We start from the raw sequence: 19,677 nt of genomic DNA, 5'->3' as shown, positions 1-19,677 counted from the left end.
ATCTTGTCTTACCTTATCTTATCCTATCTTATCTTATTCTATCTTATCTTATTCTATCTTAACCTATCTTGTCTTATCTTATCATATCTCGTCTTATCTTATCCGATCTTATCCTATCTTGTCTTATCTTATCCTATTTCGTCTTATCTTATCTTATCTTGTCTTACCTTATCTCACAAGACTTTAAAATATGTGTGTGGAAATTTGTGCCCATTAAGTCAAAAAAGTGATACCAGTTGTATGGCTGGGCACTGATATTGGTCAGGAAGGAGTCAATTGATGTACCGGTTAATTCCAAAGCTGTGCAGAGGGACTGAGGTGCAGGAAACTGGAGTTCCTTTAAACCGCGATATTTGTGCCATTATTAACGGAGTATTAGGCCGCTAGTAAACGGAGCTAATGTGAATTTGCCGCTGCAATCGACTGTGTAATGAAAGCACGTGCATTAAAGCGGCAGCCACAGTGTTGGCAAGTGGCTTTACCATCTTTGGCTATCATCCATTGAACGGCAGCCAGTTCTCCTCGGTCCTGCCGCGTGTGTATTACACTCAGAGCGAGAGAGGGGGATTAAATGAAATACGAGTGTTAGCCTGGATTTACACTGACAGTGATGTGAGAACGTGGCCGGACGTTATACATGTTCTGTAAGAACTGGCAACCTGTGGAGAGCGGGTGGAGACAAAAAAGTAACACCAGCAGACATCTATCCGTCCGTCCGTCCATCCATCCATCCATCCATCCATCCATCTATCCATCCATCCATCCATCCATCCATCTATCCATCTATCCATCTATCCATCTATCTATCTATCTATCTACCTATCTATCTATCTATCTATCCATCCATCCATCCATCCATCTATCCATCTATCTATCTATCTATCTACCTATCTATCTATCTATCTATCCATCCATCCATCCATCCATCTATCCATCTATCTATCTATCTATCTATCTATCTATCTATCTGGTGGATGATTCTCAGCACTGCAGTGACACTGACATGGTGGTGGTGTGTTAGTGTGTGTTGTGCTGGTATGAGTGGATCAGACACAGCAGCACTGCTGGACTGAGAATAGTCCACCAACCAAAAATATCCAGCCAACAGCGCCCCGTGGGCAGCATCCTGTGACCACTGATGAAGGTCTAGAAGATGACCGACTCAAACAGCAGCAATAGATGAGCGATCGTCTCTGACTTTACATCTACAAGGTGGACCAACTAGGTAGGAGTGTCTAATAGAGTGGACAGTGAGTGGACACGGTATTTAAAAACTCCAGCAGCGCTGCTGTGTCTGATCCACTCATACCAGCACAACACACACTAACACACCACCACCATGTCAGTGTCACTGCAGTGCTGAGAATGATCCACCACCCAAATAATACCTGCTCTGTGGTGGTCCTGTGGGGGTCCTGACCATTGAAGAACAGGGTGAAAGCAGATTAAAAAAGTATGTAGAGAAATAGATGTACTACAGTCAGTAATTGTAGAACTACAAAGTGCTTCTATATGGTAAGTGGAGCTGATAAAATGGACAGTGAGTGTAGAAACAAGGAGGTGGTTTTAATGTTGTGGATGATTGGTGTATCTTCCTCTGGATGGCTGAACCTAGAACATGGCCCTCAGGCTGCGATTTGACCGCTGCATCACACGGGATCCCATCTCTGCTCTTCCAAGCCAAGCATCCTGCATCAAACCTGAGGTCGGGAACGTCACCAAGCAACCAGCGGACAATGATGCGACTGATGTGAAGTAAAGAATCGCTGCCAGTGTAAACCCAGGGTACAGAGGGTGACTCTGACGGCCACTCTCAGGGTGACTCGGAGGGCGGGGAGCCGAGAAATAATGACTAAAGTGTCGAGTCTCGCTGCAGAAATCCCTGACGAAGCTGAGCGCTCAGCATCGCTATAGCAACACGAAAAGCCGAGATATAATCGGAGCCAGCCGGCGGATTCTGGTATCGATGGAGGACAGTGAGAGGGAGGGGAAAATGACCAAATTTTAAGAATGCAGGACAGACAAAAAGCAGAGATGCAAAACGCTGAGCTGATTTTACTAATAAACCGATTCATTAGTGACCTGAGCAGTAACGAGTCCCAGTGTGCATGTGTTCTGTGTGGAGGTGAATTCAGGATTAATTAGCTGTGGACGGGGACGGAGGCGCAGAAATACGGTATACACACTGTCCACATCAGTCCAGAACTTTCTTGTAGAATCTCAACAAAAAATCTTCTGTTTTGGAATCTTTCCTGAGCCATTCTGCCGATTCTGTGCCATTTCCATCCCATGGACAATATACACCGATCAGCCATAACATTAAAACCACCTCCTTGTTCCTACACTCACTGTCCATGTTATCAGCTCCACTTACCATATAGAAGCACTTTGTAGTTCTACAATTACTGACTGTAGTACATCTGTTTCTCTACATGTTTTGTTAGCCCCCAGGACCACCACAGAGCAGGTATTATTTAGGTGGTGGATCATTCTCAGCACTGCAGTGACACTGACATGGTGGTGGTGTGTTAGTGTGTGTTGTGCTGGTATGAGTGGATCAGACACAGCAGTGCTAATGGAGTTTTTAAACACCTCACTGTCACTGCTGGACTGAGAATAGTCCACCAACCAAAAATATCCAGCCAACAGCGCCCCGTGGGCAGCGTCCTGTGACCACTGATGAAAATCTAGAAAATGACCGACTGAAACAGCAGCAATAGATGAGCGATCGTCTCTGACTTTACATCTACAAGGTGGACCAACTAGGTAGGAGAGTCTAATAGAGTGGACAGTGAGTGGACACGGTATTTAAAAACTCCAGCAGCACTGCTGTGTCTGATACACTCATACCAGCACAACACACACTAACACACCACCACCATGTCAGTGTCACTGCAGTGCTGAGAATGATCCACCACCTATATAATACCTGCTCTGTGGTGGTCCTGGGGGGCTCCTGACCATTGAAGAACAGGGTGAAAGCAGGTTAAAAAAGTATTTAGAGAAACAGATGGACTACAGTCAGTAATTGTAGAACTACAAAGTGCTTCTATTTGGTAAGTGGAGCTGATAAAATGGACAGTGAGTGTAGAAACAAGGAGGTGGTTTTAAAGCAGTAAATGAGATGAAATGAAGCAAAACTCTACAGAAATCCTGCAGTCAAGGTCTCCTTACTCTCTCCAGGAGGACGTGGGACATGGTGGCGTTGGCGTCGACGATGATGGTGGCGGTTTTGTCGTCTCGGATCTCTTTGAGGAGGGGCGTGGGGTCCTGGCTCTCATCCAGCACACGAACCGAGAGGGTTTCCTTGGAGATGAGAAACTGCCGCAGTAACACCTCCAGGTTTAATAGGCCTGTTGAGCAGGGACGCACACACACACGCACACACACACACACACACACACAGGAACCGAACGGATAAACACCAGGTTCGGAGAAGCTCTGAGAAGCTCTGAGATGTTCTGTTACAACACTGATCTCCACTCTAATCCCCCTCGTTCAATAGTCATAATATTCTGTCATGCATTAGGATTCTATTATTGTTAGCGCTGCCGTTTATTTACAGTCTCAGCGAATACAAACGCCTGACTGTGATCCTGCACTTCATCTGAGAATAACTGCATCGATCCGTAATTGGTGTCCGATCTTAAATCCGAGTCCTCGCATCATATCCTTCATTCTTATTGACTCAGTGTCCCAGTGGAGGAGAATTCGGCGGGATGAACTGGCACAGGGACGGAACTGAACGTGGAACACTCTCTGGATGGGGTGGATAAGTGGGTTCCACATGTTCAAGGGTTAAATCAGGGTTTTTCAAGCAACCCTCTCAGCATCCTACTCCTTAAGCTTTGCGCTGTACAATCTGATCCCACTGTGGTTTACAAGATGTAACATAAAGCCTCCACAAGGGGGCGCTCACGTACTAGTTATTATTATTTTTCTAACAGCAGTTCAGTGGGGATTCACATTTGCAGCATTTAGCGGACGCTTCCAAAGCAATTCAAGCAATTGAGGATGAAGAGCCTCGCTCAGGGGCCCAAAAGTGGCAACTTGGTGATGGTTGGGCTTGAACTAGCAGCTTTATGATTACTAGTCCAGTACCTTAACCAATGAGCTCCCGTTGCTCATCAATATCTTGTTCAAAATGATCAGAAAAGCAGAGCCAGACATGTGGGAACATGTCGAACCTTGAGCCAGATGAGTTTAAACAACAACAGGTCAATCAGGTTCCACTTTTTGCAGACACGCCCTAGTTTACGCCCAATTCTGACCCTACCATCTATCTATCTATGCACATTTTTGGAGGGGTGGTCCTAATATTTCAGCTGATTTTTAACACAGGTACTCACAGTTGGCCTGGGCACAGATGAGGCAGGACGTGGTGTTGTTAAAGAAGTTGAGGAGACCGGCTACAGCCAAGCTGACGTCTGTGTTTGTGGGTCTGAGGTCCAGCGTGGTGAAGCGGGGGAACTGAACCTTCAGGATGTCCTCCGGGGCCACCTTCACGTACGGGACCTGCACGGGGACACAAATAATATCAATCATCTCATTACAAGACGAACGACATGTCTCAGGGATAATTAGAGCACTTTAAAGTGCCACAGCAAGGGGTATGAGCACTTAATAAGAGTTTTAAGAGTTTTCCTAGAAGTCAACCGGCGTTCTTTTGTCTAATAAACTATTTGTTGTTGAGACCTAATCTCCTAATCCTAATCCTTAGCCTCTACAGTGTGTAAACGGTTAAAAGCTCCTCCAACCTTGCTGTACAACACACATACATGCAGCGGAAACACCTCAGGCCTCTGGTTCCCATGAGGCCGTAGTGTTTGTTGCTCTCTAATTCAATATGTTGAGATATCTGTGTTAGGGCTCAGCGGGCCATGAAGGAGATCTTGGAGGACACAGTTAGGCTGAGAATCGAGCCTCTTCATCATGCCGGATTGCCTGTCTGTGTGCTGCCGTGACACCATGTTCCTCATTTGTACACCACCACGTTCCCAACTGGTTTCCCATCGCTTTCCATCAGAGGATAATGGAGTCTCCAGCAGGCTCCGACCTGAGCTGGGCTGTCTGGTTAAAGACGACGGTGTACGAGCATGAAAGCCCTGAAAATGTGCAGTCAAATAAGAGTTATATGTTTATTCCTGTTTTTTAAAGCCATTTCTGAGCACCTTAGTTTTCCTCCCAATCTAGTTGTATCCAACTTCCCGACTGCATTACGCCTCCTCTCTACTGATGTTGACCTCCACTCTGACCGAGGAGAGCCGTGACTAACACACGGCCCCTCCGACTCATGTGCAGTAGCCAACCGCTTCTTTTCACCCACACGAGGCGAGTTCATATGTGGATCAGTCACACACTTATCTCCATTATCCCCCGTCTCTGTGCAGCACCATCAATCAGCCAGCAGAGGTCGTAATTGCAGCATTTATGATAAACCCCTTCTGGCACCCTTCCTTGAACAACAAGCCAATCGTTGTTCGTATAGACGCCCAGCCTGCCGGGTGGCAGAGCTGAGATTCGAACAGACGAGTTTGAGATGCGTTTAACCGCTGCACCACCTGAGTACCACAAAATATTCTGGTGATCCACCTCCAGAAAACAGAAGCCGTCCGTTTGATGTCCGTCCAAAACTCATTTGCATGTCGTTTTGCTTCCCGCTCTGAAGGTTAAACCCGCTCTCCCGGTGTCATCCTTGCAAGTGTCCGAATCAATTTCACATTCGGTACGTGAACAAACACCCCGGCCCGCGGGGGGAGCGATGTAAATTTCACGCCATATGGCAAATCCGAATATAATGAGAACTTACATCTGCTGCTGGCACCTTGTGTACCGGAGGAACAAAACTACTGTTTAATAAAAGATCGCACCGTCTTCACATGGGCCGCGGTGTCAAACGCTGGGGCCGGACGCCGCTGCCATGCAAGCTGCCACACAAGTCTAAAGCATTTAGTCCGGGCGTTCGGGCTTGGAGAAAACGAGGACAGACTGTCTAGTTCTGGGCAGGTTTTGGTCCTCTCCATCACCATCCTCTCCATCTGTATGCGATGAAGGGAGCCACAAGTGTGGAACCGGGCGTTGCTTGGTCAGTTTCAGAGTGAAAGCGCAGGGTCGAGAAGGCCGCTGGCAACATCTGTGTGGCTCCGGTCCCGTACATGCACATGAGGAGGCTGCACCTGTGTTTCCTTCACACTCCAGCTGAAGAGCAACAGCGGGCAGAGTGGCACGGCGCCATTACCTTCCCCTGCCGAACCTACCTGCTGTGCTTCTACAAGAGATTAAAGGTTTCACCTCTCTGGAGCAAGACTGCGAGCCAAGATTTCGACATGGTGCAGCGAAGCACTTTTCACATCAAATTTGAAAACATAAAGACAGCAGCAGCTCAGCTGGGGTGGCGGGACCTTCAGGATATGTGATTGTGTATGAAAGTATGTATGTGGTGATTGTGTGTATGCAAGTACTGTATGTATGTGGTGGGTGTGTGAAAATGTTTGCTCAGTTAGGTAATTGCGTGTATGCAAGTATGTGGGGATGTGAAACCGTTTGCTTAAGTACAATACAAGTATGTATGTCATGATTGTGTGTATGCACGTATGTATGTGGTGATTGTGTGTATCCAATTATGTATGTGGTGATTGTGTGTATGCCAGTATGTATGTGGTGATTGTGTGTATCCAATTATGTATGTGGTGATTGTGTGTATGCAAGTATGTATGTGGTGATTGTGTGTATGCAAGTATGTATGTGATGATTGTGTGTATGCAAGTATGTATGTGGTGATTGTGTGTATGCAAGTATGTATGTCATGATTGTGTGTATGCTAACACTCAGCCTTCTCCACCCCCCCATTCCAGCCTCAGTTAAAGCACTAAGATGAATTCACCGCTGTGAAAACAAACACTTCCTAAATAAATATTCATGGCGTGGCGTCGCAGGCCACGTAAACATTAAAACTTGTATCGGCTCCGGCTTGATCAACAGCCTGAGCACTCGTTCGTAGGACGCGCTGATGAATATTTATGCCCGATGTCCGGCTTCTAGGGCAAACTGTGGTTGAATTATGAGGACATTAAGGAGTGATGCTTAGTCAGGGAACAACATCGAGTTAAAAAGTTTAGAGGGAACATTATTTATCAGCTGCCTCACGCATTCTAGTCGAGCGTGAGCGAAGATCTTAGATTTTCAAAGCAAGGCTGTAAAAAACAGCAAAATTCATGCATAATTTAGCCGAAGTACAATCACTACCTGGTGTTTATTGATGTCATAAAAATTTTCAATAACGTCGAGATTTTTGCTCTATACACACAAGTTATAAGCCGGTACAATAACACACTGATATAAACCCAAACGACGGATCCTAAAGTGCTGCGTATTGGCAACCATGCATTATGAAAGCGTCACTGCTTCAGTGCATCACAAAACACTAACTAATTTATAACTTCTATAATATACACCGATTAGGCATAACATTATGACCACCTGCTTGGTTCTACACCACTGCCCATGTTATCAGCTCCACCAATCCTTTCTTATTCATCCATACTTCGGGGATTTACACGTGAGGTCGGCTTCGCGTACGGAGAGCCACGCCCCGATCTCTCCGCTCCTCCACTTTCTGTACAGGCACCCTGGGCAACCGAGGTCTTTACACAGTCTTTCCCACCCAGCAGACTGGAGGCCAATTTTGTCCAATTGTGCCTGCTAAAGGGCGCCAAGCTGACCGATAGCAGAGCCGAGATTCGAACCCGGGAGCTCAGAATTTTCCCACAGTTCATCTTTCCCAAAGTAAATGTGAATCCTGGTGCAAAATACTAAAATATTAAGAATAAAAAACATCATACGTAAACAAATGAAATAAACGTTTACTAATAAAAACCTGAAACGACTGAAGCTCCTGCTGTAGTTGATCCTGTAACTTCTAGAGTCAAAATTCTATCTCATTCTGTCTTCTGGCCACTGATACAGACAGTATAAAGGGTCGAGAACTGGTGCTGTAGACGACATGTGGTGTTTTTTGATGACTAATGTCACTTATTAATATCGCACCTTTAAAACGTGTCAGATCAGTCAAGCTTGATATTCTAAACGACAGAAAGGAAAGCAAACACTCACCTCTTTCTCTCCACAGATATTGCTGATGATGGAGTTTGATGCTGGACTGGCTGAAGGTCCCAGGACCGCCACGACCCCCTTAGACATGATCTGGCACACTGTTGGGAGCCAGAAGAAAAGCCGGACTCATTCGCTTTCTGTTATCTAGTGCTGGCATCAATAGAGCAAACCAATATTCTTCTAAATAATACAGAACTGCAGATCTGCACTTCTGATTCCAAACAGACAAATATGTATAAATCAGCATCCAGAAAAGTCAGCCAGAAATGTGCTCATAAGTCTGTACTATTCTACTAATCTATGCTCAAAAGTATGTGGACACCAGCTAAAATCGGGTGATATATTCAATCAATCTAAAGTCGTTATTATATATATATATATATATACATATTCATTTATTCTAATGTAGTTATTTTATATGTATATATATACACATATATATATACAGTATATATATATATATATATATATATATATATATATATATATATATATATATATATTCTGTTATATATCAATATATATATATATATATTCATTTATTTTAATGTAGTTACATATATACACACATATATATATATATATATATATATATATATATTTCTAATATATATAAATATATATTCATTTATTTTAATGTAGTTGTTATATATATATATATATATATATATATATATATATTCATTCATTCAAATGTAGTTATTTTATATAAATATATTTTTTCTATTATATATCAATAAATATTCATTTATTCTAATGTAGTATGTATATATTTTTTCTAATATATATCAATATATATTTATTTATTCTAATGTAGTTATATATATATGTAGTATATATATATATATTTAAATTAATATTTGTAAATATATACTCATTTATTCTAATGTATTTTATGTATGTATTTATTTATTTATTTTCCCAGAGCCCTGACCTGAACCCCATTAAGCTGCTTCGGAAAGTTTGGAATGAATTGGAACCTTGACTGTGATCCAGCCATACTGTCTAACAGCACTGCCTGATTCCACAAACGTTCGTTCCACTTGAAGGGCACTGATCCCCACAGACACACTCCAATTATTTTAATTTTGTCAAATGCTTTCCCAGAAGAGTGAAGCTTATTAAAGAAACAGCTAATTAATACGAATGGTTTTGGATCTGGACGTCCAACAAGCTCGAGATCAGGGGTCATATTTTACATTTCCTCTCTTTCCTTCCAATCTAGTCGTGTCCAGTGTTCAATTCTACTGAGTGTGATTTTAACTGGGGTTATAATTCATCTATTTGTTATTCTATTTTAGTAATGATTGAACTGACAGTGAAGAGAGAGAGAGAGAGAGAGAGAGAGAGAGAGAGAGAGAGAGAGAGAGAGAGAGAGAGAGAGAGAGAGAGAATGAAGGGTGAAGAGAGAACCCAGTAGACCTTTGACAAGAAGAGAATTATTCAAAGACAGAAAATTACAGGAGCATTAAATCAAATAATTAATAAATAATCCACAATGAACTCTCTTTCTGCCTGCTCGCCTCTCGCCCTTGTACAGCCAGAGCACTTCCCACACACCCGAGAGGAAGAAATTAAACCCACGATAAAGAAGCTTAAGTCAGGGTAGAATAATACTATAGATTAATATAGAAATAAAAATAATGATGAACCTATTTATGGTGCAAATGTGTATGCGTTCATTTGGAAATTTACTGGTTATCCATTTTGCTGTGATTGCAGACATTTTAAAAACGGTAACATACTTAAAAACACAGAAACTACTGCCATAAGGTCCACATTGCTAATATTTGGCAACCTTTGAGGATTCGCATGTGAACGTGCCATCAATTTTAAAATAACAATAGTAGGTAGCATCATTACATTTAATCTAACCATTATTACATTATTTAATATTAAAAATGAAAGACTATAATCTTATATGAACTCGCTGGTCACATGATTAGAAAAACCCTACTAATGCTGGGCAGGATCCAGGAGTTGTGGAAGACGTTTCTTTGAGATTTTGAGCGCATTCACGTCCCCGATCCTCTGCTTTCCTATTCACATACAGTCTGATGTTTACGGAACCAATCTGAGATGCCTTTGGCTTTCTGACACGCCGGATTATGACGCCCAGAGATGCTAAACTGCAAACGTAAAAAGATGCACACGGTCAGCGACAGTACACAGAAATGCTGTGGCTCTCGAACTACGCTTGATTGCTATTAGGGGAGCTAATGCGTGCCAAGAACATGTTCCCCACCCTATTAAACCGTGAAATGATGACAGGACGACCGGGTCTGTGGATCCCTTTTTTAGTCCGTTCTTTTCCCACCCAGCAGACTTAGTGGACAATTTTGTCTGCTAGGGGGCGCCCTGCCCATCGCTCACTCTTTATCTTTCTAATCAACAAGGCATTTTTACTCGCAGAACTGCCACTCACTGGATGTTCTGCTTTATTTTTACACCATTCTATATAAACTGCAGGGACTGTGGTGCTTAAAATCACGCAGATCTAATTTTTCTTTATTCAGATGTTTGATCTGTACATTAAAATCTGTATAATTTTATGTATGACGATGCTGCCACGTGATTGGCCAATCGGATGACTAAAGGAACAGGTGTACAAATGTTAATAATGAAGTGGCCTGTGATTTTATATACACTATATACTTTATCCTCAGGTTGTTACTCACTGGTCTCTCCGGTCTCGTATTCACTGTCCCTCAGCAGCTCGAAGATGTCCACCTCTAGTTTGCCCGTGATGGAGCGGTTGCTGGAGCGGTTGATGCTATCCTTCGCCAGCGTGATGGCCAAGCGCTCGCCCCGGCTGCACTCCATCGGGTCGTCGAGAATGGCAGCTGGGAACAACAGAGAGAGCTCAGTTTAAAGAAAAGCTCAGTTTAAAGAAAAGCTCAATTTAAAGAAAAGCTCAGTTTAAAGAAAAGCTCAATTTAAAGAAAAGCTCAGTTTAAAGAAAAGTTCAGTTTAAAGAAAAGCTCAATTTAAAGAAAAGCTCAGTTTAAAGAAAAGCTCAGTTTAAAGAAACTGTCCAGCACAGAGCCCTGACTTCAGCCCCACTGAACAGCTTTGGGATGAACTGGAACTTCAACGGAGGCTTTCTTAAGCCATTAAAAAGGCACAAATCCTCACAGACATACTCCCAAGTCTTGTAAGAAGCCTTCTCAGAAGAGTAGGTGCTGTTATAGATTAAAAGAAAAGATCACACAGAGGTCAGTCGATTTTAATACAGTTTGGACGGGGCGGCACGGTGGCTCGGTGGGTAGCACTGTCGCCTCACAGCAAGAAGGTCCTGGGTTCGATCCCCAGGTTGAGCGGCATGGGTCCTTTCTGTGCGGAGTTTGCATGTTCTCCCCATCTCTGTGTGGTTTTCCTCCCACAGTCCAAAAACATGCAGTCAGGATAATTGGAAACAATGAATTGCCCTATAGGTGAATAGGTGTGTGTATGTGTGTCTGCCCTGCGTTGGACTGGCGCCCCGTCCAGGGTGTTACCGTGTGCCTTGCGCCCATTGAAAAGCTGGGATAGGCTCCAGCACCCCCACCATGACCCTAATTGGATAAGCGGTTAGAAAAGTGAGTGAGTGAGTGAAATTTTACGTCCAACAAGCTCATGGTCAGGCGTCCAAATACTTTTAAACTAAGTATAAATAGAAACCGCCTCAGATTAACAGACAGCCAGAGGCAAGTGACTTCAATCAAACCGAAAGAGCTGCTAAAGAATAAAAAAAGAAAACTCCCGTCGAGACCCATTAACAACAGTCCTCTGTTTCTCAGTGTGCTGAGCTTTATTACCAGATAATTAATTACAGTTTTTCTATTTTAATTAAATCTTTGCAGAAAAACGACTCTTTTGAAACAGATCTGAAATGTTTAATACACTTAGCAACAGGAAAATAGATTTTTCCTCCAGCTTTAATATAATAACACAATATATTAAGAGCGTTCAGCTTCGGCGCTGTATGGTGCGGTATCGGATCTCGCCTCGGGTGGCGGAATTCTGAGCGTTCGGGTGACGCGGGGATTTATTACGCTTGCGCACCACCGCTGAGATCCGGATTAGAATCTCAGTGGTGCTATCGGCCGGGCGTCTATACAGAGAAGATCGACTATGTCTGAGATACTGATGTACCGTGCAGGCCGCTTTGTGCCCGGTGTTTCCTGGCAGAACCAGACCTGCCCGAATCTAAGCAGGATAAAGCGGCTAATGAAAATAAAATACATTTTAAGAAGAACTGTGTTTGAAACGGTCCATGGATAGCATATGACTCCCTCCCTGCTCAGGCATAAATGGGCAAAAAATGACCCTAGATACTTTTTGGACTGAGAGACCACTGTTCCATGTAATACATACATACAGCTTCGAAAAAGCTACAAGTGACATTGATAAAAATCTAGGATCTGCATGTTGAGGTCTGTTCAGAGCTTCGTAGAATTTGTGCAGACAATTCAGCTCTGCTCATACGGGCACAGAGAAATCACCAGCTGCAGTCGGTCGTGATTATGCCCTGAAATTACGTGGAGCTTTTTATACCAAGCTCAGGCTGGGTAGCACTGTCACCTCACAGCAAGAAGGTCCTGGGTTTGATTCCCAGACGGGGCGGTCCGGGTCCTTTCTGTGTGGAGTTTGCATGTTCACCCTGTGTCTGCATGGGTTTCCTTCGGGAACTCCGATTTCCTCCAACAGTCCAAAGACGTGCAGTCAGGTTAACTGGAGAAAATCCTAATAAATAAATAAATATTATACCAAGCTTGAATTTACATTTTTATTTTCGCATTTACCCAAAGCGACTTACAGTACTGTGACAGTATATAAACCAAACAATTGAGGGTTAAGGGCCTTACTCAAGGGCCCAACAGCAGCAACCTGTCAGTGGTGGGGCTTGAACCAGTAACCTTGACCCAGCGACCTGCCGGACAGCGTCAAGATGAAGTCTCACGACTCGGTAATCCCCGCTGCTTGTTATTGATTCTGACCGATTCTGATTGGTTCGACGCCCATGGCTTTGTTGTCCGCGTCTCTACGGGACCCAGCGGACGCCTGGCGTCTTCTCTCAGTTCTCATTGTTATACATATAGAAAGGGACGGGCTGGTGAAATTACCCAGCACTCTCTATTTCGCTTTTCGTTCTTTAGAAACGGATCACAATCTTCTCCGAGCGCTGCGAGACTGAAGAGGGGACGAGACTTTTTCCCAGGGGCCAGACGGTCACGTCACGACAAGACGGCTTCATAAGTGCTTTTGTGTTCTGGGTTCTTTCTTCCCTGCTGTGCTGCTGGATGAAGAATAAGGAACCTCGGTCGGTCGGGGAAGAATGAATATGAATACAGTCTGAGCAATGGAGGAATAAGGGCCTTACTCAGGGGCCCAACAATGGCAACTTGGTGACGGTTGGGCTTGAACCAGCAACCTTACTTTGCTGGTCTGAGCTACTACTGCCCAGAACTTATGAGGAACTGGTAAAATTAGGCACTCGGTCATTTTTGTAAGCTTGAACAAACATATATGTTGCCAGAAAGTCGCAGCTAATGCCGCAGCCAATCGGATGAACCTAAAATCTGGTTCTGGTAGCCGATTGATTCTTTAAAATATGCTTAATTATGAGCTGTAGATTACCAGAAGAGAATAAAGGGCAAATACATAGGCAATAAGATCTAAAAAGCTTTACGCTGCCATCTGATCCCACTGTGGTTTACAAGATGTAACGTAAAGCCTCCACAAGGTTGCGCTCACGTACAAGTACATTTTATTCATTTATTTATTATGATTTTTGGCTCTGGTCGTGACCCACGGTGTTTAAAACCCTGCAGTAAACCACCAGAACTGGACTTTGTGCTCCTGACGGCCAGGTCTTGTACGTCTCTGATTACCCAGGAAGACCTCGCTCGTCAGACGGGCGGCGTCTGGTGCTGGCGTGTGTCCTCACTGTGCGTCATCTTTCAGTTAATCAAGCTGAGAGCCTGAATGCACAGCAAATGGACTATTGCTTAGCCTATAACCGCCTTAACTACCATATAATATGTTTTCCCATTCAAGTCATTAGACAGAAATGAGCCGTGAAGCAAAACCCAACCAGCACTTGAGCGGTCACATGACAGGATCCAACCTGATAGTCGGCATGTATGGTAAAACGGGCACAGACAAGCTAAGGACATTCGTCCTAAAAAAAATCTCCAAAAAACGATATGGACGCCCCTTCTAATGATTCACCTGAGGTGTTTTAGTGACATATATTGCTGACAGGTGAATAAAAACGTACATGAATTAAATCTGCCTGCAGCTTTTAATCGAGGAAAGATCCCCTCCTGTTGAGGCATAACTGTGCCCGTGTACAAAGTGAAAATTCATAAAGACGGAGTCTGACCAGTTTGCTGTGAAGACACCCCAACAGTCGACACGAAGACCCAACCTTTACCCTAGTAAACCTCATTGAAATGCTGATGTTGTGTCAGGATTCCTCAACCAACATCGTTTTCTGAAAAGGTCGGGACAGAATGGAAATGTAAAATGCAAATAAATAAACAAATAAATAAATAAAAACACAGTGTTTCCTACATTTACCTTGAATTTTATGTCATTGCAGACAGGATGACCCCAAAATGTCTCATGTTTTGTCTGGACAGCTTGAAAAAAAAAAAAAAGGTAAAGCATTTACCACTTTGTAATATTCCCCGTCCTTTTCACGACACTTAAAAGACATTTTGTCTCTGAGAATATCATGCAATGGAGTGTTTAAAGTGTTATTTTTAAAGGTTTGGGTGTATTAACACTCTAGCTATTAGAATAATGACTGTAATGACGTTCCTGCATGTTTTTAGAAGTTATAGAGTCACGACTCTTTTTCTCCCAAATTTAGTGTATCAATAAATGGATGAGCCAGAATTTTTTACAGTTAAATAAGGACAAAACAGAGATTGTCGTGTTTGGCAACAAAGAAAAGAGGTCTAGTGTCATTGAACACCTCAGTTCCCGGGCTCTAAAAACCAAAGACCAAGTCCGAAATCTTGGCGTTCTAATAGACTCAGATCTTACATTCACCAGCCATATAAAAACCATCACCAAAACAGCCTTCTACCATCTTAGAAATATAGCCAAAATCAAGGGTCTAGTGTGCCAACAAGACCTAGAGAAGCTGATCCATGCTTTTATCTCCAGTAGGGTGGACTATTGTAATGGTCTCTTAACTGGACTTCCCAAAAAGACCATTAAACAGTTACAGCTCATTCAGAACGCTGCTGCTAGAGTTTTAACCAAGACAAAGAGAACTGAGCACATCACTCCAGTTCTAAAATCTCTACACTGGCTTCCGGTTAGTTACAGAATAGAATTTAAGGTGCTGCTACTGGTCTATAAATCACTGAATGGGTTCGGCCCAGAATACATCTCAGAAATGTTCAGAGAATATAAACCCAGTAGATCTCTTAGATCCATGGACTCAGGTCAGCTAGTAGAGCCCAGAGTCCAAACTAAACATGGTGAAGCAGCATTTAGTTGTTGGGCTGCATATAACTGGAACAGACTGCCAGGAGATATTAGATGTTTCTCAAACATAGAAATCTTTAAATCCAGGTTAAAAACTTTTCTTTTTTCTTGTGCCTATGATTGAGCTCGAAATTTTTACTATCATCCTCATTTTACCATATTTCTTTTAGTCTTGTTTTAATTCCATAATCTCTAAACTGTAAGGTATATTTTACTATATTTTCTTTTAGTTTTTATGTTTTATTTGCTTATTTCTCTTGTTTTAATTTCGTATTTACCAAATTGTAGGGTATATTTTACAATATTTTCTTTTAATTTTTCAAGTTCTTAATCTTTATCTCTCTTGTTTGCATTTCATGTTTTTAATTGTAACTAAATGTTTGCAAGAAGTCTTTCTGAGGTTTTAGATCTCAGGAATGTTTTAATGCTTTTAATTTTTAATTTTTCCTTATGTAAAGCACTTTGAATTGCCACTGTGTATGAAAGGTGCTATACAAATAAACTTGCCTTGCCTTGCCTTGCCTATCCAATTACTCTTACGCTGCTGGGGACCTCGATCATGTCCAAGGAGGGTATATTCACCTGCCCCATGCCCCATCCGACACTACACAGTTCCTTGACCCCCTTCTTATTCGCCTGTACTTCGGTGGTTTCGCGTGTGAGGCCAGTCTTGCGCATGGAGAGTCACACACTGATCTCTACATTGTACATTCTCAGTATTTAGAAGACGCTGTTATCCAAAGCGACTTACAGTACTGTGACAGTATACAATCTAAGCAATTGAGGGTTAAGTGCCTTGCTCAAGGGCCCAACAGTGGCAACCTGGCAGTGGTGGGGCTCAAACCAATAACCTTCTGATTACTAATCTGGTACCTTAACCGCTAGGCTACAGCTGCCCTGATCTCCACGTTCCTCCACTTCTGTACAGGCGCCTCGGGCTACTAACCAGAGTCCTTACACTGCGTCAAATACCCTGCTTTCTTTTTCCACACAGACTTTAGTGTCTGCTGTAGGTACTTCGAATTGTGCCTGCTAGGGGCGTCCAGATGACCGGTAGCAGAGCTGAGACTTGGGAAGACTCGGGAAGTACAGGAAAATCCCGCTGCTCCACGTGGGCTCCCCTTAGCCGACACCTTTATCCAAAGAGATAATTTAGCCGCAGTAGGAGTTCGGATCACCAGTCCAGTACCCCCAGCGCCGCCTTTGCCCTGAGCAAGACATCACATCTGTACTGTGTATATTATAAAGATAAATAAACACATCAGCAGTTCAGGCTGCTGATTTCAAATCAGTGAGATGCAGCAGACGATCGGTAGCTCACTACCCGGCGACGCTGTTTACAGTGCAAACACGCAGAGTAAATTCAATTTTACGCACAGACAGAGGGGAATGGAAGGATAAACAAACCAGACCCGGCACCACTATTTCAGCAGCAGCGGCAGCAGCAGCGGCAGCAGCCTGAAACCAAAACTTTATCTGTTAGTGCTTAGAACTGGCAAATCACTGTGAGTTCTGTTTTCCAGGTCTTTGTGTGTATGTGTGTATGTGTGTGTGTGTGTGTGTGTGTGTGTGTGTGTGTGTCAGTAAACTTAGTAACGTGGCAGCAGCTGAATGAGTTTGACGATGAGTACAGTGAGAGTACAATCCTCTCACAGAGGAACTACCCAAGAGAAGGACGGAGCGCTTCAGATCTTCTTTTGTGCCCACTGTTATCAGTCTGCACAATAGCAGAATACACAGACTGTCCTCACACTGACCGGTCAGTTCCTCATACACAATAACTCCTTCTCCCCCGCTTTTTCCACACACACACCTAAATATATACAAATATACTGTATATACAGGATATAAACAGACACTAGAACTGGGACATAAATGTGGACAGTGATGACGTTATACAAACACGAGAGTATATATACAAACACAAGGGTATATATACACACAAGGGTATATATACACACACGAGGGTATATATACAAACACGAGGGTATATATACAAACAGAAGGGTATATATACAAACACAAGGGTATATATACACAAACACAAGGGTATATATACACAAACACAAGGGTATATATACACACACAAGGATACATATACAAACACAAGGGTATATATACACACACAATGGTATATATAGAAACACAAGGGTATATATACAAACACGAGAGTATATACACAAACACAAGGGTATATATACAAACACGAGAGTACATACACAAACACAAGGGTATATATACAAACACGAGGGTATATATACACAAACACAAGGGTATATATACACACACACAAGGGTATATACACAAACACAAGGGTATATATACAAACACAAGGGTATATACAAACACAAGGGTATATACAAACACAAGGGTATATATACACACACAAGGTTATATTTACAAACACGAAGGTATATATACAAACACGAAGGTATATATATATATATATATATATACATACATATATACACACACAAGGGTATATATACCCACACAAGGTTATATATACAAACACGAGAGTATATATACACACACAAGGTTATATATACAAACACGAGGGTATATATACAAACACAAGGGTATATATACAAACATGAGAGTATACATACAAACACAAGGGTATATATACAAACAGAAGGGTATATATACAAACAGAAGGGTATATACAGTATACAAACAGAAGGGTATATATACAAACTAGGGCTGTCAAACGATTAAAATTTTTTATCGCAATTAATCGCATTAAATAAAATCTGTGTAAATGTTATAGAAAACAAGGTTTTTTAAGTGAAATGTGAAAAGTGGACGTTTCTACACGAAGTGAGTGTGTTTTGACCCTTTTGGGGCTTCCATAGTTCATGGACTAGCGTGCTTGACTCCGGTATTCAGTGCCGTAACAGATTAAGTTAATAAAGTGTTTTGCTCCCGACAACTTGTGAATATACCGTGTATTTATTTCTTTATTATGCAAGTGCATCCCTACGACGCTCAGTTATATTATTTTAACAAACCGCAAATGAACAACGGTGGCAAGTCCGACATTAAAACGTTGGTTCTACCAGTCAAGTCTCAACATGAACTAGAATTTGCGTTAACGGCACTATTTTTTTAAATCGCGTTAAATTGAGATTGCGTTAATGCGTTATTATCGCGTTAACTTCGACAGCCCTAATACAAACAGAAGGGTATATATACACACACAAGGGTATATATACACACACAATGGTATATATACAAACACGAGAGTATATATACAAACACAAGGGTATATATACAAACACGAGAATATATACACACACATGCTAATCAGAACAGACATGGGAACAGCTGGGCGTGATTAACACAGGGATGAATATACACACTATCGTCGGGCTTTTTTGCTTCTTCCTGTTCGTTCTGTCAGTGCAGCAACATCTTAACAAATCTCCCTCCACCGCCGGGCTGTATGATGAGGAGGATTTTCTGCTGTGTGAGGAACTTCTCATAATTGCGTTACATTCCACCAGATGTCAGTCTGAACAGCAGCTACTTATGAAACAGAATAAATAGCTCTGTTGACTTGTTCTACGTCAGATTCCATTCCAGCTCGTGCGAATCTTCCTGTGGAGCGTGGAGTCCGGCTCAGTCGGCGCCGGTGCCGGCATCTCTCTCCCCGTGGTAGACGGGGAAGCGTCGCTGGATTGGATTTGTGATTCTCTAATTCTCTAATTAAATAGAGAATTAAATTAAATTTTACTGTGTAGAGTTTGCAGCTCAGCTGAAAGTGAACGGTTTCAGGACGGTGAGAACATAACGGTTATTTTATTATTATTATTTTTTACAATTTCTATTTTTCCCCCAATTTTCTCCCCTTATCTAGTCGTGTCCAGTTACCCTGATTGCGTCCTCTCTACTGATTCGACCCTTCACCGCTGACTGAGGACGCCTCTCAACTGACATAAAGTACGCCCCCTCCGGTACGCACAGTCAGTACAGACTGCATTCTTCACCTGCACAAGTCGAGTTCATACACTGACAGGCACTGACAGGCACTGTGTACGGAGGGCCACACCCCCGATACGATTCAGATTTATACGCTGC

General features: G+C 42.6%; 1 protein-coding gene across 1 annotated transcript in view; it reads right to left on the bottom strand.

The window, feature by feature from the left end:
• The window catches only part of grik4 (glutamate receptor, ionotropic, kainate 4), a 64,200-nt gene that overhangs the window by 37,816 nt on the left and 6,707 nt on the right, over positions 1-19,677 (bottom strand). Inside the window, exons 2-5 of the mRNA XM_063017142.1 lie at positions 10,791-10,955; positions 8,113-8,210; positions 4,350-4,515; positions 3,175-3,353 (exon numbers count right to left, since the gene is read on the bottom strand). Of these exons, the coding sequence (XP_062873212.1) occupies positions 3,175-3,353; positions 4,350-4,515; positions 8,113-8,210; positions 10,791-10,955 (608 nt within the window). The remainder of the gene's footprint in view (positions 1-3,174; positions 3,354-4,349; positions 4,516-8,112; positions 8,211-10,790; positions 10,956-19,677) is intronic.

The sequence above is a fragment of the Trichomycterus rosablanca genome, chromosome 20 (genome assembly GCF_030014385.1).
Source record: "Trichomycterus rosablanca isolate fTriRos1 chromosome 20, fTriRos1.hap1, whole genome shotgun sequence".
NCBI classification, from domain to species: Eukaryota; Metazoa; Chordata; class Actinopteri; order Siluriformes; family Trichomycteridae; genus Trichomycterus; species Trichomycterus rosablanca.
Note: the sequence above shows the minus strand (reverse complement) of the source record. Positions and strands in the feature narration are given on the sequence as shown.